Source organism: Tursiops truncatus, chromosome 1 (assembly GCF_011762595.2).
Source record: "Tursiops truncatus isolate mTurTru1 chromosome 1, mTurTru1.mat.Y, whole genome shotgun sequence".
NCBI lineage: Eukaryota > Metazoa > Chordata > Mammalia > Artiodactyla > Delphinidae > Tursiops > Tursiops truncatus.
In genome coordinates this window covers 169,115,322-169,141,522 of record NC_047034.1, presented here as the reverse complement: position 1 = coordinate 169,141,522, position 26,201 = coordinate 169,115,322, and the positions used below count along the sequence as shown (strand labels likewise).

Genomic DNA, 26,201 nt, shown 5'->3' with positions numbered 1-26,201 from the left:
ACAGGTATTCTGCAGACACTCCTTCCAGCACACACAGGTGCAACAGTCCCCATGGCAAACATGCCGGTCGGCTTAGGCAGGCGCGACTTCAATGCCAGTTGCACTCAGACGTGCACATCTGGACCGTGGCTGCGGCGCTTTACAGCCTCGCTTTACGAGGTTTTTATTTTTTTACTTAAAGAGGAATAATGAAGGCCTCTCTGGAAACAATGGTTCTGCTGCAGGGGCCGCCGAGCTGGCCTGGCACCTGACCACACCGTCCGCACTGCATGCCACCCGTGAGCATCCTCTGCCTCTCCGGGCTACCCGTGAACACACTGCCCACCCGGGAGGATGTGGACGGTCAAGGCCTTCTGGAGTTGCCATCACCATCACCCAAGAGCTGCCGTTTTTGAGAACCCATTCTGTGTCAGGGGCTTTGCATACATTATGCTACAGTTAAGATGGTGGAAACCCAGAGAGCGAAAGGAATGCACCCAAGTCACACAGCTGAGAACTGGGGAGCTGGCTGCCCCAGAGCCACGTCCTGTTCTCATGGCCCTGGTTTAGCCTGTGGGGCTGGACTTAGGTAAATTCTCTCTCTCTCTCACACACACATACCACACACACAAACACATACACACGCTGCTGTAAACAATGCTGCCTCAAGTGCAGGAGAAAGTCAGGGAAGGAAGGAAGGGGTACACCAAGTGGCCAGGAGTCTGAGCAACACCGAGAACCCTGCACTGGGAGTTCTGGAAGGAGGGCCCTCCACTTCAAGGTGGCAGCAGAGGCCTGCTGGCTGAACGGCTGGAGGACCACCCACCCTCGATACTCGCACGAAGCAGCTTCCCTGGCAGCACAGGGTGCCCGGCAGCACCAGGGAGCACCGCCACCGGAGGAAGCCGGTCCTCGCTTCACCCCAACACGTGCAGCCACATAACCCGAAGCGTGACTGGCTGCCGTGCGGTGACAGAACCCAGGAATCCTGGAGGAACCAGAGTCCTTGATGCTGAGTCGGGGATCATGTTTGTAAATGAGCTTGTCTTCTGCATGCTCCTGTTTTCCATTTAACTTTCTTCCAGCAGATGAAAAGCAGACAGCGCGTGCCAAGGCAAGCAGACCCTGGGCACGGCCTCAGGAGCCTGGCGAAGGGGACCCACGTGGACGCACCATCACTGGCCTCCAGGCTGGGGGGCAACGAGTGGCCTGTCTGGACCCTGCGTGCACGGGCTCTGGGAACCGCAGGAAACGCCCCTGCTTCAGAGCAGGGCTCAGAGCAGCTGAAACTTACACCACGAGAGCAGGAAGCGACTCGACCCAACTCACCCCAAAGCAGACAGGGCGTCTCTCCACGCGTCTCCCACTCCATCAAAACAGCGCAGCTGAGGCGACCTTGGCTTCCCCCTTAGCTGCCTCCAGCACTCTCACACCGGCCCGACTGGCAGCCGGAGGCCCACAGCAGGCAGGGCGGGTTCCCAGAGGCCCTCCAAATGCATGGAAGATACAGATAATGTAGGTGGAAACCCAAACACTAATTATGCTGCCGACAAGCTGAGAGCCAGGCATGACTTCCCCACCTTTACCACGCGGTCCCTGGGGCGCAGGATGTGTAGCAAGCGGCACTGTGGCAGGGTCCCTCGGGAGACCTTCAGACCCGGGAGAGGCCCTCCACCTCCGGGCAAGGGGGAAAAGGTTCACGCGGCGGGGGCCACCCAGACCTGTGTGAAGGGGCAGGCAGCCAGGCCGATGGCCAGGTCTCACCTGCCCCAGAACTTTCCTGAACGATTCCATCACCTCACGCTTACTCTGCTCAGTGCTTCCACCCATCTCCCGGCTGGGTTCTGACTCTGGAGACCAAAGGTAACTGGGCCTGGCTGTTTCTGGTGGTGGGAAACACAGGGTAACCTCAACCCACAGGTGTCGCTCAGCCAGACTAGCGGGGGAGCGGTGAGGACCGAGCAGCCAGAGTAAGAGGAGTCCGGGTCAGGGTCTCGCACCCCAGCCCCCAAACAACTTCTGGAGGGATCTCTCAGGACGCACAGCCAGAGCTGTCCCACGCATCCCGGGACCCTCCAGACCCTGCCCCGGGTGCTGAGGACTACACCCCAGGCCTGTGCCGGACGAGGGCCCGAGCACCTCTCCGCATGGCCCCTGTGCCCTGGCCACACCAGTGAGCCCCTCCCCACCAGGTCACACGGCTGAGCATGGCTCCCCACGACCACCCGAGCTACCACGATTTGCTAGGAGGACTCATAGGACTCAGAAGAGTCGTGCTCGCAGCCGGGAGTTATTCCAAGGAGACAGGGCACAGCCGCCGAGGGAGGGAACCGGGTCCAGGCTTCCAAGGCTGCCCCCACCCCGCCCCGCGGAGTCACACGAGGTGCGCCTAATTCCCCAGCGACGACGGGCCGGGACGGCGTGTGAAGTGCTGTCCCCGGGGAGCCCCCCCCCCCACCCCGCCCCGAGCCTCGGTGCCCAGGGCTCTTACTGCTGAGCTCCTCTGCCTGGCACACACCGCAGCTCCAGGCTCCAGCACGGAGGCTGCAGTTCTGCACAAACCATAGCGTTTGCGCGACAGTTTCCACGTCATGACTGCTCCTATCAGGGAATGGAACAAAACCTCCCAGATCCAAGGTCCCAGATGCCAGCCAGGCCTGCTCTGGTGATGCTCCTCTGCGACAGGGACGCCCGCTCCAGTCACCCCACGGCCCCTCCCCGGCCACTGCTATAGATGCAGCGCCCAGTTTTTGGTCCTTCTCAGCACTTACCAAAGGGTGTGAGTCCTTCGTTCGTTTGTTCACTTCTTCCCCTGTGTACCTCCTCACCCCTGCTGGGCCCAAGGGGCCTGCCTGACCCACCCCCATGGCACCTGCAGTGCTCAGAGCACGGCAGGCTCTCGGGAAGTATCTGTGGCTCCATCCTAAGTACTCTCTCCCGTCACCGCAGACGGGAGCTACTTCACTCCATTTCTGAAACAGATTTACTCAAGGTCTTGCTGCGGTCTATGGCAAAGCCCCACCAGGACCCGAAGCCTCCTAACGCGGCCTGCTGCCTCGCCATGTCTGCACCGAAACCACCTCCCAGCCACAATAAAAACACAGCCACACAGGTCACTGCTGCAAGGCGAGGAGAATTCTGTCACACTCGAAGGTGTGAGCGGACACCACGAGTGCAAGGTGAGCCTTGGGAACAGCGCCTCACTGACTGCCCTCACCCACCCCCACCCCCCACCCCCCAAGATGGGCAGTGGCACCTTGCTGACAGATAAGGAAACAGAGGCCAGAAAGCGGACCACTCGCCCCAAGTCAGTGAGTAAGGGCAGACCAGCGAATCAAGGCCAAGTCTCTTTCAAAGCCCAGGCCCTCCCCCACTCTGCAGCCTGACGCGGACACAGTGACTTCTGCTGGGAGGTGTCTGTGCCTGCTGCCAGGTGTCCCCACCGACCACCAGTTAGCTGCTTCCCATACTTCTGCTACCTCCATTTCATCAGAAAGCCTCCCGCTGCCACCTACGATTCCCATCAGGACTGAAACACTGAAACTCTCCAGGCCCAATGCTCACATCCCAGGAAGGGGCAGCCCCGGGGAGCCCAGGGTGAGAGGTCTGAGACGGCAGCTGGGAACATGGAGTTTCAAGGACCCAAGAAACCAAGGCAACAAACTTTCTCCGCACAGGAACACGGATGCCCTGCCTTCGCTGGGCTGGTGTCGCTCAAACGTCACGTGACAGAGGCGCAGAGAAGGGAAGGAAGGAGCGGAAGCAGCCACAACTGTGACCCGGTCCCAGCGGGGGAGAGGAGGCGGGGAGCCGCGGGAAGGCCCATCTGCCAGCGCCCGGCCGCTGCCGGAGAGGCTCGCAGGCTCTGGGGCTGCCACAGGGACGCCAGCCTTGTTTCACTCTGTAAACGTCTTCCAGACAAGAAGGGCTGATTAGGAAACCTAATTAAGGCTTTTGAAGATTATCTCAGACCCGAAGCAAAGGAAGAACACAAAATGCCTTCCCGCCCCGCTCCCCCACCCCCTAGACTCTGGCCTTCGTTAAGCTTTGATTTCAATCAATTGCACACCCACTAAAATTAACTTATAAGGCCAATAAATTGCAACCGCATGTTTGAAGGTATTATCTGCTGCAAGCCAAGAGCCAAGGACCGCAGAGCGCGGGGCAAGATGCCTGGCACAGATGGGAGCAATCATCTCTGAAAGAAAGCAGTGCCAGCCCCTTCGGTCAGAACATCTGGTCTCAACAGAACCTGGGCCGACAGAGGACCCAGGGTGAAAGCCAGAGTGGGGAAGGTTTCCCATCTTCTCTGGGAACCTGAAAACGCAAAGCACTGATCATGGGGTTCGTGGCAGCCAACTGGTGGCTCACACCACAAATAAGATGTTTCTCTGGCAGCTGCAAGTGCTGACCCTCTACTAAGTCTCTCCCAAGAAAGATGGCTCACTTAGGTCACGTGATGAGGTTCTGTGACCGACGAGCTACCCCAGGCTTAAGGCCTGAGAAGGCAGAGACAACTCTGCCAAGACAGCAGTGACCCTGTGAGCCAGCCACCCGAGAGGAGGCCCTTTCTGCGACCTCTCCCTCTTCCCCAGGGGCTAACTGAGCCAGCCCATGAATTAGAGCCAGGAAACCATCCTGGGGCTTGGCAGAGAATGAGAGTAGCCTGGATGTCGGCGACCAAGGTGGGAGGGCTTGCGGGGAGAGAAGTGATGACGTTCCAGATGACTGGAGAGTTGATCAGGACTTCCCCCAGCGCCAGCACTCCAGCAAAACCTGCCTGTCATCTCCTGAGCATTTTCGGCAAATGGACTATTTTAAATCTAAGATCAGAGCTGTGCTATCAATGGTTGCTTAACAGTTATTCTCTTGGGGAAAAGTTACCACCACAATCCCTTTCTGTCACTGGTGACGGCAAAGAAGGAAATCAGTAAATGTGGGAGGGACGGGAGGGTGGGATGGTGAGAACGTGGCAGGGACCTGGGAGGAGCAGGGGGGGAAGCCAGAACTGGGGGGCTTCAAAGGAATCATGCAGAACACACAGCTCACCTCCCTGGGCCCCTACGCGCCACTTGCCCACCTTGGGAAAGGAGTTGTGCTCCAAACTGCCGGCACTTTTAAGCTATATGGAGAAATGCTGTGCACAGGCAGGAGAGAGGGGGGCCACATCCCCACCGGAGCTGCAAGCCAGAGGGCCTGTTCGTCAGTGTGTCCCTGGCCTGGCCCCTCACTCGGACCACACCAGTTCCACATCCCAATTCCCTACAAAGTCAAAACCTTTACAGCCCCAGGGATCAAAGTCCAGAGCCCGAGGACAGAAGCCAAGGCTTTCCCTCGGGGTGCTGGGGAAGAAGCTTTTCTCTCTCACGGCAGAGAGAAGCCCCCTTCGCCCGGCCTGGATCACATCTCAGCTGGCTCCACGCTCCCCGAGGTCTCCTTCCACTCATCGTGTTAAGGAGAACATCAGGAGGAAGAAAAAGGTTGACGGGCCAGGACCAGCACAGGAGGAAGCGGAACCAGGAAGCCGTCTTCACTACCGTGGCCGCAGGTTCAGTCTTAAGGCACAGCCAACAGTTGGGGAGGGGGAGAGGTCCACGCCGGAGGAGGACGTGGCAGGAAAGAGCACCTTAGGCCTCTTTGTTTGTTTGTTTTCTTTTCCTTTTTTCCCTGTGCCACACAGCTTGTGAGATTTTAGTTCCCCAACCAGGGGGTTGAAGCCTGGCCCTCAGCAGTGAGAGCGCAGAGACCTAACCACTGGACTGCCAGGGACTTCCCCATTTTTCTTCTGTCAAACCTGCAGCCCTTCAGAAGTCAACAAATCTCTGTGAGCTGAGTTCAGCGCGGCCTTCCCAGTGTAGGGCGAGGGTCCTTCCTGCTAGGAGTCGCGGAACAAGGAGCCCCCGAAGGCTCCTTACAGCACAGCTGCTCCCGCAACAAGGGGTTCTAATTCTAAGCCCGAGGGCCAGAGTCTGGCAGCTTTCAGTCATTTGAGGTGGGGACTGGTCGAGAGGCCGGAGCACAAGCCAAACTCAGTCGTAACTCTGCAATCCAGCAGGGCCCCAGCATTCACAAACACCGGGGGGTCAGGAGGAGTTAAAGTCGGGCCTAGTACAGGGGATGGGCCTGCTCAGCCCCCGGGGGGCACAGGCCAAGCCCCACTTTGGAGCAGGGCACCCTGGAGCGGCAGCCATCCGCATCCAGCCCTCCTGGGAGCGATGGTGTGCCCGTCCTCTCCTGGCGGCGTCCTTCCAATCACCCTCTCTTCCTTCTGGCAGGGCTGGGTCTGCCCGAGGCTCCGGCACCCCTCGGCAAGCCCAGGACATGGGCCATCCTGCCGGCTGCTCAGGCAGCAACTCGGCAACCAGAGCCAGCAGACGTGAGGCAGTGTCGGGGAGCCTCCCCTCAGAGGAACTGCTGCCTGCGTCCACGTGTCCACGTGAAAGGCAGGCAGGTGGAAGAATCCACGGAGGAGCGCTGTGGCTTCCTTCACTGGGTGACAGCAAAGGAGTCTTCCTTCCTGCAGGAAGAGGTCTAGACTGCGGAGGGGCAGGGATGAAGCATAAAGAGGAAGGCATGACCTACTGCCCCTGCCTCCCTTGGAACGATCTGGTCCAGGTCCCTAGAAAACCTGGAGCGACCACTGGCCTGTGCTGCTCAAGGCCTCCGAGCCCCTCGCTCATCTCCGTCTGCTCCAGAACCACAGGGGGAAGAGCTCAGGCTCTGGCCCTGCCCAGGTCACTGACATGGCCACTAACAAGTCACAGGGCACTCTGACGACGGGGACTTCCAGAGGTGAGCAAGGTACTGGGAGGGAGGGGGCAGGGAAGGAGGAAGGGAAAGGAAGGAAAGAAAGAAAAAGGAGACTTGCATTCGTCCTCACGTAAGGCCTCAGGAGAGGGCGTCCTCAGGACACTGATAACTCAGGGTGCTTTGAAACTGCTGACTCTGGTTGCCCAATGACAGCTCTAGCCAGCCCGGTGGCCTGAGGTTGCTGAGACAGCGAGAACCGGGCCTCCCCTCACATACAAGGGCATGAAGGGCCTCCTGCCCTCCTCTGTGGGCGCCACCCGCAGGCCTTGTACTCTCTCCTCCCCCACGGAAAAGCACACTGATGCTGCTGGGGACAGATGGCATTCTCTGGGCCAGGATTCCACCTCCACAGACCATCCCAGAACCTCCGGGGCTGGCTTGTCCTGTTAGATCCGCCACTGGGTGGAGGAAGCTGTCCTTTCACCCCCTCCCCAAGCCCCCGCAGCCCCGCTCACCTTTACAGGAGAGTGCAGGCCCATGCACAGCCCCAGAGAAATACGGGTCATTAAGGCTTAACGCCACCTTCAAAGTGGACGCTCGCCCAGGCAGGGAAGCCTTCTCAGGAGGCGGCGCAGAGACTCAGACCGAGGGTACGAGCCCAGCTCCTGCCGTTTCCTAGCGGATTAACCACTGGAGGACTTCTCTGAGCATCGGTTTCATCGTCTGTTAAATGAGGTAACTCCCACTTACCCTACAGAGTTGCTGTAAGGATTGGGGGGATCACAGTGAAAACTTTTTAATGGTGATGGGGAAAGGCTCACGATGTTAGGCCAGTCAAGACCCCACAGAAGGCACACGTCTAAGACTGACCACGTGTCATTATACACGTGAACCAGCGAGACAGGAGGGAGAAAGGAGTCAGAGACGACACCAGCCTCTTCCCCGGGCCTGGGCCCAAACGGCAGCACAGGGCACCAACACGTCTGCATTGCTTTATTCGGGAAATCACAGCCCAAATGTTTAGCCTCTAAGAAATCAGAACCAGCCTCGTGCTGATCCTTGGAGCCGCTGGCACAGGCAGCCCTCTGCCCAGACCACTCCTTTCCGGCCCGGGCGTCACTCTATTGTTCGTCCTCCCACAGTGGACGCACCGCACAGACAGGGACGTGGCCCTCCATATTCAAGGCCAGTGCCCCAGGGCTTGGCAAGCAAACACTCAAACGTCAGTCAGGTAGATGGATAACTGTTGGGCTCTGGAGTTGGATAAGGACGGTTTCATACTGGACCATAACATGCGAAATACGTTACTGGCTGTGTGAAGTTGGGCAAGTGACTTCACCTCCCTAAACCTGTCAACTCATTTGTAAAATGGGGACAATCCTCTTGCACAGGCTGATGTGAAGATCAAATGAGACTGAGAGGCAGTGAACACTGTGCTCGCCCAGCCACTGGCTGGTAACTGCTGTTACTACCACTGCTCTCTTATTATCAATATTATCATGACCCCATGAAGCTGATTCCACTTGGGAATTCTTATTTAGCAGCTGGATAGGCTTCTTGCCAAATGGCCAGGTAAGACCAACTACAAATAAACCAGAGGTGACAGCAACGAGGACATCTCTCAGCATCACTGGAAGAGGAGCTATTCTACCACAGGGCACATTTCTAGACATAAGAACGCTTTAATCAGTGAATTCACTCTAATGGTGAAAATCAATAAGTTGTGGAAACTTCAGGCAAATATGGACTCAAGTCCTAGCTCTTCGCCTCTGTGTCCTGTGGTGAGTCATTTAGCCCCCGGGAACCTCAATCTCCTCATCTGTATATAAAAAAGGGAAAATCATCTCCCCCAGAGGTTCTTGAAAGGATTAAAGATAACGTATATACAATACTGGTACATGACAGACACCCCAGATAAAGCTGGGTCACACAGTGCCGTTCGGGAGCTACCGAAATGTTCAGGGCCATTTGTTCATGGTTTCCTCAGAGCTTCTGCTTGTGTGTTGTGGGTCTTTTTGTCTGTCCGTGTGTCAGACTGAAAAGTGTCACTTTTCCTCCCAGACCAGCTTGTAAAGTAAATTCTTTTTTATATGCGTTACATCAAATCTGCTAAAAACTGGAAAACCACGCCAACTGTCTGCAAGATGGAGACCTGAAACTCCTTCTTGAAGTGTAACAACACCAGCTTTCAGACAGTGGTTTCCGCCGTTCAGATGCTTCGTTTCTCTCATTTCCATTTTCTTGCCTATATCCTAGGTCAGGTCAGGGAGGGCACCCTGTAGACCGAAGGCCAATTCCCACCTACCTCAAGCCTCAAGAAGACGGTTTTACATTTTTAAAGGATAAAATATACATAAAAAAGAAAGAACAAAGAAAAAGGGATAGAGACTGTGTAGCCTGTAAAGCCTAAAATGTTTACTATCTGGCCCTTTGCAGAGTGTATGCCACGCCCTCCCCAAATGACTGAATCTGTACTGAGGTAGCATTGCATGTATTCCAGTGTTGTTACATTTTCAATACAGAATTGAATTAAAAATGAGATTCTACAGATTAAGAAAAAACGCTTCAGAGGATAACCTGCTTTGGAGCCTTTCCTTGCAAGGCGGATTAATTAAGTGGTCACCCTTTCTGGTGGTGTGGAGGGACTGGATGGAAGCAGAAAGCAGGTGCAGCGAAAACACTTCCCAAAGTGCAGGCTGAGGCCCCCAAAACTCGGGAGTCAGCAAAATGCTGGCTCAGAGGTGGTTGCCCAAGGCCCACTGTTTAAGGACCTCGACTCCTCCCGCCCTGGTGACTGGTCTGGAAGCAGGTGCCCTGAGCTCCAGGTGAGAACAGAGTCAGGGCAGGCAGTGCAGTGAAAACCAGAGGGGCCTTTGGAGACAGACGGAGCCGGGTTTGATTCCTCACTCTGCCTCTTGCCTTTTGGACAAACACCTTAATCTTTCTGAACTTTGATTTCTTCATCTGGGAAATAGGGACTAAAACAGTGACCACATTTGTGAGGATTTAAGGATTTAAGATGACGTGTATGAAATATCTGGCACTGAGTCTTGCACAAGGGAGGTGCTGTCCCAATGGCACTGGCTGTTCCTGAGAGGCACGATGCAGAGTACTGCCCGGGCAAGGTAGCTGCAGCCTCTCACGACTGGCCCGATGACCACGCTCGGGCCCAGCGCCCTGCTGCGGGAGCTCAGAACTTCTACTGTTTAGGCCAGCCAGGTGGCAGGTCTAAGGGAGACGACCTGGCCTCGCGCTTCATCTATGAACTACCTATCGAAAGAGCTGCGGGGCAAAGGGAGTCCGTAACTCACAGGTCTCGGTACTGGTCAAAGGCATTGTTGGCTTCCACCTCCAGCTTCCTCAGCCGAGCAGAAGGCATGGCCCCATCTTCCAAAGGGGGGTCATACTTGTTACTCCACGGTGACCTGGAGGGGAGAAGGAGAAGGAGATCACATGAATCATTCCAGTGAGCCATCGGCCCAAGCCCCAGCTTCTGAAATGTCAGAGGAAAAGCCATTATCCACAGGCCCTGGGCATAGACACGGCTTTCTCAAGGTTTGCAGAGCAACGGCTCAGATTCCATCTGACCTGGGTATGAACCCCAGGCTCCAACTCTCACCAGCTGTGCATTTCCAACAGGTGTCTTGACTTCTCTGAGCCTCCCTTTCCTTATGTGCAAACTGAGGCTACTATTTACCCACAGGGCTGCTTTGAGGAGCACAGGAGAAAAATATTGATACATCAAGTGCCTAAATTAGAGACGGGCATATAGTAAGTGCTCAACAAATGGGACTTCTTCCTCACCCTTTTAAAAATTTTCCTTTGTTCTCACCACTGTTTTGATCAATAGAGGCCCCTCTCTCCTCCCTGGCCTGCTGGCAGCTCTGGAGAAACTCCTACTCCTCAAAGATCTTCTTACACGATTAAGGATTAAGAAGAGAGCTGTCAGTTACGGAAGCAACAAGAGAGCCAGCCCCATGGGGAAAGGCTGACCACACGTAAGAAAACCTGAGGGACAGAGTTCTCCCCGTGAACAGAGGACGGCCTTCCAGCCTCCAAGGGCTGTGCACACAAAGAAGACTGTGAAGTAATGAGAACCAGCCTCACTTTTTCCAGTCCAAAGTCTTGCTGCATTTTTTAAAATGTGTTTTGCCACATCAGGAAAGCATTTAATCACAGAGAGTGCTGGAAGGGGGGTTATAAGGGAAATAGCCACTCATTAATTCCCGCAGGTGGAGTTCACAGAGCTGGGGGTTCAAAGAAAGAGAATTAAAAAGGTGAGGGGTGTGGGGGGCCTGCCTGGTGGCTCAGTGGTTAAGAATCCGCCTGCCAATGCAGGGGACACGGGTTCGAGCCCTGGTCCGGGAAGATCCCACATGCCGCAGAGCAACTAAGCCCGCTCGCCACAACTACTGAGCCCGCGTGCCACGACTACTGAGCCCGTGTGCCTAGAGTCCGTGCTCTGGAACAAGAGAAGCCGCCGCAATGAGAAGCCCGCGCACCGCAACGAAGAGCAGCCCCCTCTCGCTGCAACTAGAGAAAGCCCGCGCGCAGCAACAAAGGCCCAACACGGCCAAAAAAAAAAACCAAGGTGAGAGGGTAAAAGAAAGGAGGAGAGGACAACATGGAATTCGGGCAAAGTCCTTCACGTTCTGGGGCACAAACACCTTGACACGTCCACGGTAAGAAACACCGCTGCCTCTCCCGTCTCCCCCCCGACGACACCACTTCACATCACTGAGGACTGAAAAGAACCTTCTGATTTAGGATTGTTGGTAAGGGAAGAAAGGCCTCACTGCCTCCCGAAGCCCAGCTTTACCTAGTTCTGTGCACAAACATCTTTCTTCGTGGTAACTGATGCCTGGCACCTACCTTAGCAGACCATGTCAAGTCAGCTGGGCGACCTCTTCTCCCAGCCACCCTCAGGCAGGGGTCCCAGCTTTCTTGGCTGCTGGTCCACAAACGTAAGCGGGGGAAGAGTTGCTGTGCTTGGTGTCCCAAAAGGGCCTCATGCAGCAGCTGCTCAGGCCACCTCAAAGCAGGAGGTGCTTGGAAACCCTCCTTTGCACACCAGCCCCTGACCTCACTCACCAGTGTCGGGAGAGACTGTGCAGCAATGGGCTGAAACGCTCCCCACTGCCCCGTGACCAGCAGCCAGCTCTTGTGGTCACACTGTGTTGCGCACAGGCCACAGCAAACAAAGGGCTGTTGGACAAGCCAGGACCCCACCTGGCTCGAAAAGGAGGCGAGAAGCCGACGCCGGGCACCCCCTCACGCTCCCCGAGGCCTCTCCCTCCCTGGGCAGGGCTGACACGTCCATCATCGCTGTGTTCACCCCTCACAACAGTGCTGCCCGACAGAACTTTCCCCGACAACAGAAATGTTCTGTATCTGCGCTGTCCCAAACGGTAGCCACTAGCTTCACATGGCTCTGGAGTACTTGTGTGACTGAGGAACCGAATTTTAAATTTTACTGAACTTGAATTCATTTAGACGGTCAACTTTAGAACCTTAGCTCCCAGAGGGAAAGAGTTGTATCTGTCTTGCTCTCCACTGTTTGCTCAGCACCTGGAACACTGCCTGGTGCTCAACCACATGCTCATGAGAAAAAAAAAGGCAGAGGAATGAGTGAATGATCTCACACCCGACACAAAGCAGAAGTAACCACTGCCCCCGCCTGTCCCCTCACTCCCACACAGATGTCGGTTCCTGCAGCGGTCACATCCCCACCCTTGACAACGAGAGCGCTCCAGGCAGAAGCGTGTGCAGTCTGCCCTCGCACCCCGGCACCCAACACACAGCTGGTGGGCGGAAGCCTTCCGGCGCGGGGTGGGGAGGAAAGGACACACGGCACCCCTGCAGGTGCTCCTCCAAACCAACAGCACCCCGGCACCCAACACACAGCTCATGGGCGGAAGCCTTCTGGCGCGGGGTGGGGAGGAAAGGACACGCGGCACCCCTGCAGGTGCTCCTCCAAACCAACAGCACCCCGGCGCCCAACACACAGCTCATGGGCGGAAGCCTTCTGGCGCGGGGTGGGGAGGAAAGGACACGCGGCACCCCTGCAGGTGCTCCTCCAAACCAACAGAGGTGGGGCAACTTTCTGCTTTCTCTGCTGAGGGACACCTAAGCATTTTAAAAAAAAAAAAGAAAGGAAAAAAAAGAAAATCAACGAGGACCTCTTACCAGATCCAGAGACAAAGATGAGGTTGCAGAGTGCTGTCACCACCACTGTTTATTTGTAAACTACGCTTGGTACCTCACCTCCACTCACCGAGGGGAGTGCAGAGGAATCTGAGCGGGAGAATCTAAACTCCCCACCTGCCCTGCGGCTCCTCAAGTCCCCAAGACTCTCCTCAGCACACTCTGAGGTCTCTAACTTCCGTTTCCACGGTTACACGGCCATTGCTGTCCTGGGGGCCTGGAAGTCCCACCCCTACTGGCTTTCATTTAAAGGCGACCTGATTAGACATAAGAGCCGATCTCTCTTGAAGACTGGGGGTCTGGAATTTTCAAGACACATCTCTCCCTGCTCACAGATGACAGCGTTTCAAGCCGTTAGTCCTGGAGCCGGGGTAATTGTAGCTGGGGGAAAGATCATAACATTACCCAGAATATCCTGAGTGGAAGGGGCACTCAGAACACATTTTAAGAGCTTAAATGGAGGCCATTTGAAAAAAGACAGATGGACAGGAACGCTTAGATTTCAAAAGTCAGGCCTTTCATTTCCCTCAGAGAATGCTTTTTGTTTCAGCTAACAGGTTTCAAACAGTGCTGCTGGCAAACCGTCACACCATAAGGATCTTATTTAAGCAAACGATCAGACACAGGACAGAAATGTGTGGAGAAACTCAGAAGACCTTGAAGTTTTATACCGAGAAGAGAAAAAAAAGGAAAGCCCTGTGCCCTGACACCCGGGACTCCTCTTCAGCTGAAGACCCCCAGGCCCCCTACGGAGCCCCAGGAATGCAGGTGGGAGCCAGCAGGGCGACCTGGAGGTACCACATCCTGGGAAAGCCTGGCCTGGGCATGGACTGGAAATGATTCCAGCCTTCCACAGGCTGCTGGGCAACAGCTGCCTCACACAGCAAGCCCAAATTTTCAGGTGGAACAAAAATACGACGACGATGTTGAAGAAGCAAGACTCAGCTCCAGGCCCCCCTCTTCCAGGGTGTGTCCCCTGAACCCCATGCCTGGTGAAGCTGCTCATCCTTTGGCCATGGGCTCCCTGGCCTGTCAGCCCACTTAGCACCCTGAGGGACCTCTCCCTTGGTGAACTAGACCTGGCCCTATGCCCACAACCCGGACGGTGGCTGGCGCTCCAAGGCTGAGCCTGATCTGCCTCAGGGCTTGTCTCACCACCTGGGAGTTGGACGCCCACCTCTGCACCTCCATCTCCACACAGACCTCCGGGAACTCAAGACTACCCACAGCCTAGCCGACTCTCCACGTCCACCCGATGGGCATCTGAAGTTTAAAATGCCTCCAATCAGTCCCTCCCAGAGCCTTCCTCACCTGGAGAGTCAGTGACCCCACCTTCCAGCTGCTCATCTGCCCCACCCCCGCACCTGCAAACACTGCTGGCTCTACTGTTTTTTTATTTTGCGGTATGCGGGCCTCTCACTGTTGTGGCCTCTCCCGTTGCGGAGCCTGTGCTCCGGACGCGCAGGCTCAGCGGCCATGGCTCATGGGCCCAGCCGCCCCACGGCATGTGGGATCTTCCCGGACCGGGGCACGAACCTGTGTCCCTTGCATCGGCAGGCTGACTCTCAACCACTGCACCACTAGGGAAGCCCGCTGGCTCTACTTTTAAAATGTACCTCAAACCCGACTACCTCTCCCCATCTCCAACTCTAGTCTCCAGTCTAGGTTAGACCAAAATACATTCTTTACCTGACCTCCATTTGAAACTAGGAAAGGGATGTGATCACATGATAGTCGTCTAGTCTTGTTTAAATAGTATGAATTCTTTGTAATTTCCCCCAAGTTCGGTGCTGTTCAGCCCTTCACATGTGTTATTTCTTTCAATCCCCAAGTGCCCCGAGCCAAGCCCTATGGCCCTGGCCTTCAAGGCCTCTGGCCTCACCTCCTACCCCTGCCCACCCCCTTCACTGCTGTCTCCCACTCGGGCCTCCCTGCCAGGCTCAACCCTGACAGCTCACCCCACCCAGGGCCTTTAAAGGGGACACTCTTCTCCCAGACCTGCGCGGGACTGAACCTTCTCATCCTTAAGTCTCATTTCACACTTGACCACCAACGCCAGAGCCTTCCCTGTTTACCCCTCCGCCTCTCCCTCCCCTGGTCTTCCATTATTTTATTTGCTCTTCAACAATATATACTGTTTATGCAGCTGCTTACTCTCTGGATTCCTCACTAGGACACAAGCTCCACAGAAGAGAGACTCAGTGTCTGACACACGAGTGCCTGCTCACAGAAACATGTCACTGAGCACCTGTTAGAAGAATGAACACTATCACCCTCCACTTAATACATGAGAGAACTAGAGTCCAGAGACAATAAGTAATTTGTCAAAGTTCCCGTCTGCTCCAGGGGGCAGTGCTGGTTTGGAGCCCATGTCGGCTACCTCCAGCGAATTTCTCCTACTTTCATTTTTCAGGCCCCAACCCCTCCCCCAAAAGAGCATGAGGCCAAAGCGTTAAGACCCAGCCCAGGTTCTGCGGCTTCTAAAAAAAGCCTATAGCCTACGGCATTCCTCCACCATTCTCCAAGGTACTGACTACAGCCATCCACCACAGGAATACTGGATGCGTGTAGAGATTCCCAGTCTTTTTTAATATTAAGAACTCCTAGGCACCCTTAAAAACCTAGCTCGGACATCTCCTCCAGGAAGTCTTCCTGGAATCAACCTCGGCCTTCTCTATGCAATAAGCTTGGCCCTGGCTGCAGGAATCACGTCACACAGTAATCAGCTCCTGGGTGTGTCTCCTGTTCTAGACCACGGATCACCCAGGGCAGGGACGCAAGTCGACTTAAGTTATTCGCAGCCCTGGACAGGGTGATGGAGAGAGAAAGGACAGCTGCACATCTGTCTGACGAGGTTCATTCACATGCCCTCCCTGGGCTCGGGATTCCTGTCATGGGCACATCCTGGACCTTCTCCTTTGCAGGATTTGATGCAATTTTAATGAAGCAGCTTGCTGGGGGTTCTTTCTTTTCTTTTTTTTTTAAAATTAATTAATTAATCTTTGGCTGTATTGGGTCTTTGTTGCTGCGTGCAGGCTTTCTCTAGTTGCGGCGACTGGGGGCTACTCTTCGTTGTGGTGCGCGGGCCTCTCATTGCAGTGGCTTCTCTTTATCGTGGAGCACAGTCTCTAGGCACGCGGGCTTCAGTACTTGTGGCACGCAGGCTCTAGGGTACAGGCTCTAGAGCACAGGCTCAGTAGTTGTGGTGCACGGGTTTAGTTGCCCTGCAGCATGTGGGATCTTCCCGGACCAGGGCTCGAACCCATGTCCCCTGCACTGGCAGGTGGACTCTCAACCACTGCGCCACCAGGGAAGTTCCTGTTTTTTTTTTTGTTTGTTTTTTTACCAACATCCCCCTCCTATTAGACTGTAAGCCCCACCAGGGCAGGGGCTTCTTGTTCACTGCTGCATCTCCAATGCCCAGTGGGGGTACTCCACAGACATCTTCCGGTCAACTGGATGGAATGATGGATAGAAGGGAGGGAGGGATGGAGGGAGGGAGGGAAGGAGGAAAGCCTAGCAGAAGCACAAGCAGAAAGAAGGCTGATGGGCTGTCAGATGTCAAAGCTCAGTAGTCCTCGAGCTGCTGCAGCAGTGGTGAGCAGCTGTGGCGGGCGCGGCGCGCCTGCTGCATTCGTGGGGCAGGAGCTCACCTATAGGAGTCCCCATCTCTGTTGTAGTCACATAAAAGGTAATCCTTTCCCACCACCTTGTCTCTGGCGATTTTCAGTGGCTGGTCAACAGAAGACAGGAGATCTTCACATAGACTGGGGACCTGGCAGAGAGAGAGGAAAGGTCAGAACAGAGGTTAAAATAACATCAAACCCAGGTTGGCTAACGGCATCTGTAGCCATACCGTGGTCAGCATATTTAACATCTGGCCCTTGGTAGCCTGCCAGAATTATGGGCCTGTTCTTTTCTTTTCCACATGTGTCTGACACCAACTGTGTCCCTCTATAAAGAAACCTGTTCTTGAATTACAGTGGAGCGTGATTTCCAATACAGCCTTCCTTCCAAACTGCGTGCAGCTTTAATTACCTGGTCACCAGGGTGGTCTAGTAACGTACGAACGTGCTTGGTATTGGTCTCTGGTGGGCAAAGCATAAGCTGAAGCCCCGAGAAGAAGGTAAACACTTGAAACACACAGGAGTCCAGAGAGCTCTGAGAAGAAGAGCCAGTCCGTGCCGAGAGCTCCCACAGGCTCCCTTGCTGGGTGGAGTTTCCAGCACTTTCCAGGACCCCAGCCAAGCGTTACCAGGCTGGCTTACGGAGTCAACCCTACCTGCTGCAAAGGTAGCTTCCTGCCAGCTTCCCACAGTGCCGAGCTCCAGCTGCTGTGCTCAGGCTCACCCTCCTGGGCCCCTCACAGAGGAGGGGGGCCCTCGCGTGGGGGGCAGGCAGGGCTGAATCTCAGGGCAAATGCTGCTGAATCGGACACAGAGCCCTGCTAGGAACCAGGCCTCTGGCCTCCTCCTCCCAACTCAAACATCACTTTCCACCGAAATATTCCAGGAAGGGAGGGCAGCGCTCTCCAAAATGGATTCCTTCAGGCTTGAGTCACTTCCATGCTATATTTTCAATGTGCTGACTTATTCATTTCATGGGCCCGGGTTTACGGAGGCCCCACCGTATCATTTACCCGACGAGTGGCTGCCAACTGCACCAATAACCCTTCCAAATGGAAAAGTTAAATCATGTGGCAAAGACACCCGAAGAGCAGCTCGGCAGAGGGGTGGCCAGTCACAGCAGTTCCCGTGCTCCCCCAGAAGGCCCCCGCCACCACCAGAGAGGCACGGATGGGGACACGGTCACCTCGGAGACCACCAGCTTCCGTGGGCTTCTCGAGGCATCTCTGCTGATGGGGGGGTGCCTCCGGACTCAGCCTGGAAGGTGCTGTCTGGCACACCTGTGAGATGGTGACCCTGCCTGGTGACTCACAGCCATTTCTCATACACCGAGCAGCACCGGGCAGCCAGCCGCCCGACACGAGACACACACATCATTAACCCTTGTCGACAACGTGCTTATTTCAGAGCTCCTTCTGGATGCAACGCCCATCTGTGTACCCACCTCCCCAAGCAGAAAGACATACAAACAAAAATGGGGCTGTGTTCAGTTAGTCCTGGTGCTGAGAATACCAAGCGTCTGCCACGCGTCATGCACTATGCTGGGCCCTTTACAGATGGAAACTATCGGAAACTCATCCTGTGAAGTAGTCATTATCCCCGTTTTACAGATTAGAGAATTGAGGCCCGGAGTCGTGAGGTTGCCCAAGGCCCACACAAGAAGAAAGCAGTAGAGAGGTGTCTCCCCCTCTGACTGGAACTCTGGTTTAGCGGACAGCTAAGAGGAAGAAGAGCACAGGCCAAAGGCACGGTCTGCTGGGAAACGACCCCCTCCCACCCAGCCCCTGCTCAGCTATGGCGCCCTTCACCTGGAAAAAAAAGGCCAGATCAAGGCAAGGAAGATTGTAACAGCTTCCACCCAAGGCAGCTCGGATTTGAAGTGGCCTTGCTTTCCTGTCGTTGGCCAAGTGCAAGGGCCCTGGGCACCTCTGTGCCCGCCTATCACTTTACAGCCTTTCCCTGGCATCACTATTCTGTTGGGCTGATTCCTTGCCTTACTTGTTGGGCCCTGACTTTTGCCTAGAACCCCATTCTAACTGGCTGGGGCCCTGACACTACTGGCCTAATTTATCCTGGAGTATTATGTAAAGACCAAGCAAACACGCTCTGAAGTTAGACTTCTTGACTCTACGACTCACTGGCCTCCTGGCCTGGGGCAAGTCACTTTACTTCTCTACCAAGTTGCATTTCCTCACCTGTAGAGTGGGGATAAGAAAAACCAACCCGGTTGGGGATTGCATGTGATGATGATGCATTCAGTACCCAGCGCAGCGTCCAGCGCAGGGCAACGCGTGCACATCAGGAACCGACGGACTGATGCCCCTGCTCCCCCTCGGCCCCCAACACCACTGCTGCCTGTCATTCTCAGCCTGCAGCTCCAGCCTGGACGGCATCCCCGGTCTGAACGGCAGCTCCGGCCTAGACAGCAGCCCCAGCCTAGACTGCACCTGAATTTGCTGTACTGCCCCAGGCACTGGATGAAAATGCACCATTGGGATCCAGTTCTGCCCAGAGCCATGCTGACCCTTTCCCGCCAGTCCTGCTGCGGGTGGCTAAGTCCCCCAACAGAAGAAGCTTACAAGATAATGGGATTTGGTATAAACAGGCTTGACTTCACCCCTATCCAAGAGGCTAATTCATGGACCGAAAGCATTTCAATAATTTCTTCCCAGCACTTACACTAACTGAAATGATTTTTTAAATTGATTTGTGGTCATGTCTCTCTCCCTAGAATGTAGGTTTTACCAGGGCGAGGGCTTTGATCCTGTTCACCGCTGAATCCTCAGTGCCCAGGGCAGTGCCTGACACAGAGCAAGTGCTTGACGTATGTGGGAAGGAGGAAGGGAGGAGTTTTACAATACGGAGCCTCCTAAATGCCAATCGGCTTTATTTATTTATTTATTTTTTTGCGGTACGCGGGCCTCACCGCTGCGGCCTCTCCCGCCGCGGAGCACAGGCTCCGGACGCGCAGGCTCAGCGGCCATGGCTCACGGTCCCAGCCACTCTGCGGCATGCGGGATCCTCCCGGACCGGGGCACGAACCCGTGTCCCCTGCATCGGCAGGCGGACTCTCAACCACTGCGCCACCAGGGAAGCCCTCGGCTTTATTTTTAAATTAATAAATTGGTGTGTAGCAAGGATCTTCACCCAAAGAGTGTATAGTCAAGAACTAAACTTTGATGGATACCAATGACAATTTCACTGTGGCTCCAACCAGGAATATGACCTGTGATGTGGTTCCACAGCAGCAGACAGAGAGAGTGGGAGTTTTAGTGAAAGTCCTGGCGTCCGTGTTACTATACGACCCCAAGGAGCACAGCGCAGTGCGAGACTGAGAACTGAGAGAGCTGGGTTCGAGCCCCTGCTCAGCTGTTAACTAGCCATGGAGACCTGGGCTGGGCCCGAGGTTGTTCATTTGGCAAACACAGCAGGTGAGCTGCATCAGACACAGATGGCTGCTGGGCCACTGTAAGAGCCTCACTGCTTCAGCGCAAATAATTCAGGTAAAGAAAGCCTCTAATCAAGACACTATTAGGTTCTTCATATGGTTAAACGTATTCATCCTTTGAGAATGCCCTTTTTTTTTCTTTTTTTGGTGTTAAGGTGTCCATACCTTGATGAAACGATAGGTCTTGTTTTTGTTCTAAAGGTTCACAACCAATGACCTATTCCTCCTCTTCACTTTTAAATGTCTCTGGCCTGTGAAATCAAAAAATGTGGCAGCCACTTTTCTAGAAAATGGGATCCAGCCCTCCCTACCTGTCCAAGCAGATCTGGGTACTTTCAAGGCCAGCATAAAGGACCAGAAGGGACTCCACTCCCCACTTTGTAACTCACGTCCTTCGAAGCACAGACAACGCAGATTAAGGCAGCGGCGCAAGGGGCCGATCCGTGGTACCAGCTGTCATCAATGGCCACTCCTGTTGCCTGCCCAGCCTCCTTTCCCATTCTTCTGGTCACAAAGCTCCTCACACCATATGGTTGGGCAAGGCTGATCTCTACTCCACCACCACGCACGGGCAACGAGAGGGCCTCAGCCCCTGGCATATGCAGGGAAGAGTCTTCTCCAGAGGCGATGGAGGGATACACGGCTCACCTCCTTTCTGCCAGGGCAGCTGGGTTGGGGGTGCAGGGCCTGGGCTGCAGCAGGCAGCGGGAGAGTACCTCCCTGTGTTTCTGAGCACTGCAGGGCCGTGGAGATAGTACCTGAGCACCCAGATCCAGCCACCCTTGAAGACCTGTGCCTGGACTCTGCAAAATCTACGGCCAGGTTCTAACCAACCTAAGGAAAACATACATCTGAACTGTAACTCACAAAGCTCCGGCTGTGCACAGAAAAACACAGAGAGTTCATGGATGACGGATGACCTGCCCCACCACGGAAAGCACCTGGTTGTGATACGGCTGGATGATTCTCCACCCCAGCAGGTACAATTTTCGCCTTTTGGATAAACTCCCAAGTTGGGCCATATCCTTGTATTGTTTCCCTCCACCACTCCTGTTTCTTTCATCAAAGATAAAATGCTCTGTAAAAATAACATTATTGTCGTCATGTGGAACGAGAGGTGTGGACTACACAGTGTGCTCGCGGATCCGCACCAGAGCAGCTGCCATGGGCGCGTTAGTCATGATCTGGCACCACCGCCAATCCGTCTCGCTCCCACCCCCTTCCCACCCCTGCACTTCTGCCTGAACCCTCTCAACCCACCACACTGTCCTACTCAGTGCTTCTAGACATGCGAGTTTGCACATGCGTTCTTCCACTTAAAAATCCTCCCCATTTAGGGTTGCTGGATAAAACAATGCATTTGGCCAGTTAAATTTGTATTTCAGATACATAATGAATAATGTTTTAGTATGTCTCCAGTTTACACATGACATATATTGGTTGTTAAAACTGGCAACCTGGGCTTCCCTGGTGGCGCAGTGGTTGAGAGTCCGCCTGCCGATGCAGGGGACATGGGTTCGTGCCCTGGTCCAGGAAGATCCCACGTGCCGCGGAGCGGCTGGACCTGTGAGCCATGGCCGCTGAGCCTGCGCGTCCGGAGCCTGTGCTCCGCAACGGGAGAGGCCACAACAGTGAGAGGCCTGCGTATCGCAAAAACAACAACAACAAGTAACAACAACAACAAAAAACACACAAAAAAACTGGCAACCGATCCCCATATAGTCTTAAATCCTACCACCCTTCAGGGCCCAGACCAAACTCCAACTTCCTTATCAAGATGCTCCCACTCTTTGGAATTCCTGCAGTGACGATGATATCAACTGAATCCTAAATGCTCTGGGGACGGCTGTTCTAACACTGGCCTCAACTATCAGGTTACTCCTTCCTTAAGACTTAACGTTCTTCACTGAGCGCTGACTCGGTGGGTGCCCGCAGGGGCCGGTCCTCCAGACCTGGGCCAGTGACGCACACACTGGCGGGTGCTCTGGCGTGCTGGTGGAAGCGGGCATCAATCCTATGATGTAGGGTCACAGTACAGACCCAACCTCGCCCCACCTCCTAGTCATGTCAAATGCTTAGAACAGTGGAAGAAATCACGTTAAGTCTCATGGATCACAAGTTTGCACAGCAATTTAAATGAAAGGACAGGTCCAAACAAAGCCGGGAGTTCACTCCGGGATGTGAGTGTCATAGGCTCCGCTGCCTCGGGACCCAAGGAGGGCCTCTGGCGAGAACATGTGCTTGGTGTCGACCATCCAAGGGCTGGACAATTTCTGTCCAAACTGCCCATCTGACCTGCTTAACAGCCTTTGTAAGGAATGTTCATATAACACCAAAGGTGTCAGACCAATCCAAGCTGTTGGGGGGATTTAAACCTAATTCCAAGTGACGTGGCATACTAAACAACGTTGCACTGGCCAAGATAGCGTTCCCGCCGTTGTTCTGGTGGTGAAGTTCACGCCTCCATCGGTCTCTCCACTGTCCCTCTGCGGCCACACCCCAGGGAGCAGGGACCGCCTCGCCCTTCACCACCAGCACCACCAGCTGGCTCACGAGTGCCCATGGGGCCACAGGGCCACAGGAAAGATCGGGTGAAACAGGAATAAAGTGAAGTAGGGCAGGGAGAGGAAAAAACCCAGAAGGCAGAGGCAGGAGAGGGGCTAGCATGCCACGAGCTACTGCCTCAGGTGACCCTTTAACGATAACGAGAATAAAGAGAAGGTCACCAGGAGGGGGCGGGGGTGCCAGGCACTGCACTGCGTAAGCTCTACGTGCGTCGCCGCCTTGATTTTTTGATTATTTTTTTCACGTAAAAGGTCTTACTTTATTAATTCTCTCACGACAAATCTGCACACCCACCGCAGAATCTTTACTCCTCTGCTGTCCCATCTCCAGCTGACTTCTTTTTGTCAGCACCAAACTGGCCTCTGCAGTCCCCACGACCGTCTTCATTCTGCTCGTGCGCTCCTTTCGCTGCTTTCTTGAGGTCTTCTCGTACAGGCCATGTCTTGCAAGCCTGTGTTTGGGCTCATCCTGCTTCGCGTGACCCAAGGGATCGTAAATCATGCCAAGGCCAGTTGTCTTGCCATCACCAGCATGGCTTCTGAGCCCAAACACAAAGGTGACATCTGGTGTGGTCTTGTACATTTTGGCTAGTTTCCCCCAAATTTCTGTCTTAGGTACTGTTGCCTTCCCAGGACGAAGGACAGCAGTGCCCATTTGTTCCCGCTGAAGTAGTCGGGTGGTCATGAACTTCCTGGTCCGGACAGTTACTGCGTTGCTCGTGATGGCATGACGGCGGCTGATCTTCAAGCAGCCAGGAAGAAAAGGGCCTGCATCACCTCCTTTAATCCTCAAAACAGCCCTGCATATAGATATGGTTACTGGCCCTATTTTAAAGAAGGGCGAGGGAATTCCCTGGTGGTCCAGTGGTTAGGGCTCCGCGCTTCCACTGCAGGGGACACGCGTTCGATCCCTGGTCAGGGAACTAAGATCCCACATGCTGCAATGCAGCAGCCAAATAAATAAAGGGGGAGGGGGTGACAAAGCAGGGCCTTAGAGAAGTAACTTGCCCCAAGTCACACAGCTACTAGCCAATGTCTAAGAAAAGACATGTGACATACAGTATATCTGGGTTAAAAAAATAAAAATTACAGGGACTTCCACTTCCCTGGTGGTCCAGTGGCTAAGACTCTGCATTCCCAATGCAGGGGGCCCGGGTTCGATCCCTGGTCGGGGAACTAGATCCTGCATGCCGCAGCTAAGAGTTCGTATGCCACAACTAAAGGTCCCGCACGCTGCAACTAAAGATCCCACACGCCGCAACGAAGACCCGACACAGCCAGATAAATTTTTTAAAAAGCTATAAAAAATAACTAAATAAAAATTACATTCACTCTTACTGTTGCCTCAAACTGAATCCTTTTCTACTATCTAGCCCAACAGCTGATCACATGAAAAGAGATACAAATCAGAAGTTTCCGGCCACAAGTGAGGTTTGTGTTTGGGCCACCATATGGTTCTACTTTGCCTCTTCCCCTTCTCCATTAGTTATTAATGTTGAAAAAAATTGTTCAACCAGAAAAAGAAACTTGAGATGAACCCTTAAAAAAGCACAAAAGCCAGACCAGTTCAACTCCATGGATAATCTAATCCACGGCGCCCTCGTCTTTAAGAAATGCACCCTTGTACCTCGGTTTTTTAAAAAAATGGCCAAACGAACACATTTCGTCTTTTGATCTACCCGCTGGCTGAGAGCCCGCCACCAGAGAGATAAGAATCGAAAACAGACCGTGTTCGCTGGGTCGCACACTCAGATGAGTAACGTTGCTGAAACCATGGCTGGGCAGGGTGCTGGCTGGCCTCACTCCCCGGCAGACAGCAAAGTATCAGGATGCCGGGCTCCCTCCCCGTGACCAGCAGAGGTCTCTGCTTACAATCCGTTCCCTTTATTTTTTCCAAGGCCCCAAACCTTCCCTGCTTTTCTCTAATAAAAATTAAAAAAGAAAATAAGGAGAGTGCTTTCAGTGACACACATGCCTGTGTCAGAAACACAACGTACAGGGTGGCATTCTGGAAAACACCAAACTCAAAATCAAACACAAGTTCGAATCCTTGGTCTGCCACTTCCTGGCTGAGTGTAACCTTCCTAAACCTCAGAACTGGGGGCTACAACACCTACCTCAGTAGATCCTGACTGCCCACCCCCAGGCACCCATCAGGTGCCATGGATTCAGTGGCAGACGGGATGGACGGGCACGGCCCTGCTCTCCCAAAGCACGCTCCAGCTGCTGGAAACAGACAAGGCATGAGGAGCCATCCTGAGAGTGGTGAGGGCTGTGACGTGGACCTGATGGGGATGGCAGGGGGACTGCAGGGATTCGGTGGTCTAGGAGGTGGACGGAGCCGACACGTGAGTGGAGGAAAGGAGAGGCACTGTGATGGGACTGAAGAGCCGGCCCCAGGCTCCCCCCGCCCCTACCCCGAGGAGAGTAGAAGAGAGAAGCATCTGTGTGCTGCAATCCTCGGCCAGGTGGAGCAGTGCCTGTGGGCCCCTTTAAATGTGATGGCAAGCCCCAGCACACTGTTGTTCATAAAACTTCTTAAAGCCTCCCTCCCACCTCCTCCCCAGACTCCCAGGTTTAAGAAGGATGCACTTGAAGACCCATCCGTGAACATGGGCCCAGGCGGCCTCTGGAGCCTATGGGAGATGAGGGATCCCCCCCCCCGATCGGGGTGGAGGAAACAAAGTCCTCCCCACGACTGCCCAGCAGCAGCTTTTTTGTTGTTGTTGTTTTAAATATTTATTTATTTGGATGTGCTGGGTCTTAGTTGCAGCGTGCACGATCTTTGGTTGCAGCATGCGGGATCTTTAGTTGTGGCATGTGGGATCTAGTTTCCTGACCAGGGATGGAACCTGGGCCCCCTGCATTGGGAGCGCGAAGTCTTAGCCAATGGACCACCAGGGAAGTCCCAGCCCAGCGGAAGCTTTGTTACCAGGACCTTACTTGTCACCAGAAACACCTTGGGCCCTGGAAGCAGAGTTTCCAAGTGAACTGATGTAACGCCTCTCCGAGTGTGCGTGCCCCGCACTGGGGACACCTCACCCCATCCTGTAAACCCACTCAGAGGGTTTGCCTGAGGAAGCGGAGGGGGAGCCCAGGGGACCTTGCTCACCCTCCAGGACCCCACCCTCCCCACCATGTGGATGGGAAAACCCAAGTGCAGGGAAGCGCCTCACACAGGTGGCAAGGTGGGGGCAGGGCAGAACTGGACTCTGAGTTCCAGACTCTGACCCAGCGATTCCAGAGCACAGGCCCCGCTGGGCTGGCAAGGCGAGCGGCTTCCGCTCCCACACCCCCTTCCAGTGGGGCTCCGAGGAGAGGGGGTGGAGAAGGAAGAGAATCGGGGGGAACTCGGGGGCTGCACGGTCCCTGCCCGCCCACTCCGACTCCTGCGCTGTGGGCAGGGACCCGTGACACTGCCAGCGCCACCACCTAGCACAGCCTGACCCCAGGGCCGCCGGCCCTCCTCGTGTTTCAGATCCGGCCTCTCTTCTAATTAAGCTATCACTGGACTCTGAGAACAGTATACTTTAAGTACAAGTTCAGACCGTTTTCTTCACTTGAAGACTGCGAATTATAAAATGCGCTTTTAAGGAGAACATGGTTAAATGTACATGACAAGTGTAGGAA

The 26,201-nt window shown here is 54.6% G+C and overlaps 2 protein-coding genes across 4 annotated transcripts in view; both read right to left on the bottom strand.

The window, feature by feature from the left end:
• The window catches only part of CAPZB (capping actin protein of muscle Z-line subunit beta), a 136,603-nt gene that overhangs the window by 25,012 nt on the left and 85,390 nt on the right, over nt 1-26,201 (bottom strand). For all 3 annotated transcript variants that reach the window (XM_019918852.3, XM_033842182.2, XM_033842186.2), the window contains exons 3-4: nt 16,587-16,708; nt 10,041-10,154 (exon numbers count right to left, since the gene is read on the bottom strand). In XM_019918852.3, the coding sequence (XP_019774411.1) occupies nt 10,041-10,154; nt 16,587-16,708 (236 nt within the window). The remainder of the gene's footprint in view (nt 1-10,040; nt 10,155-16,586; nt 16,709-26,201) is intronic.
• LOC109547243 (small ribosomal subunit protein eS24-like) lies at nt 19,634-23,436 on the bottom strand (the record flags this gene model as incomplete). Its single annotated transcript, XM_033846736.2, has 1 exon — nt 19,634-23,436. A coding segment is annotated over one exon (624 nt), but the record flags the coding sequence as incomplete, so codon positions are not given.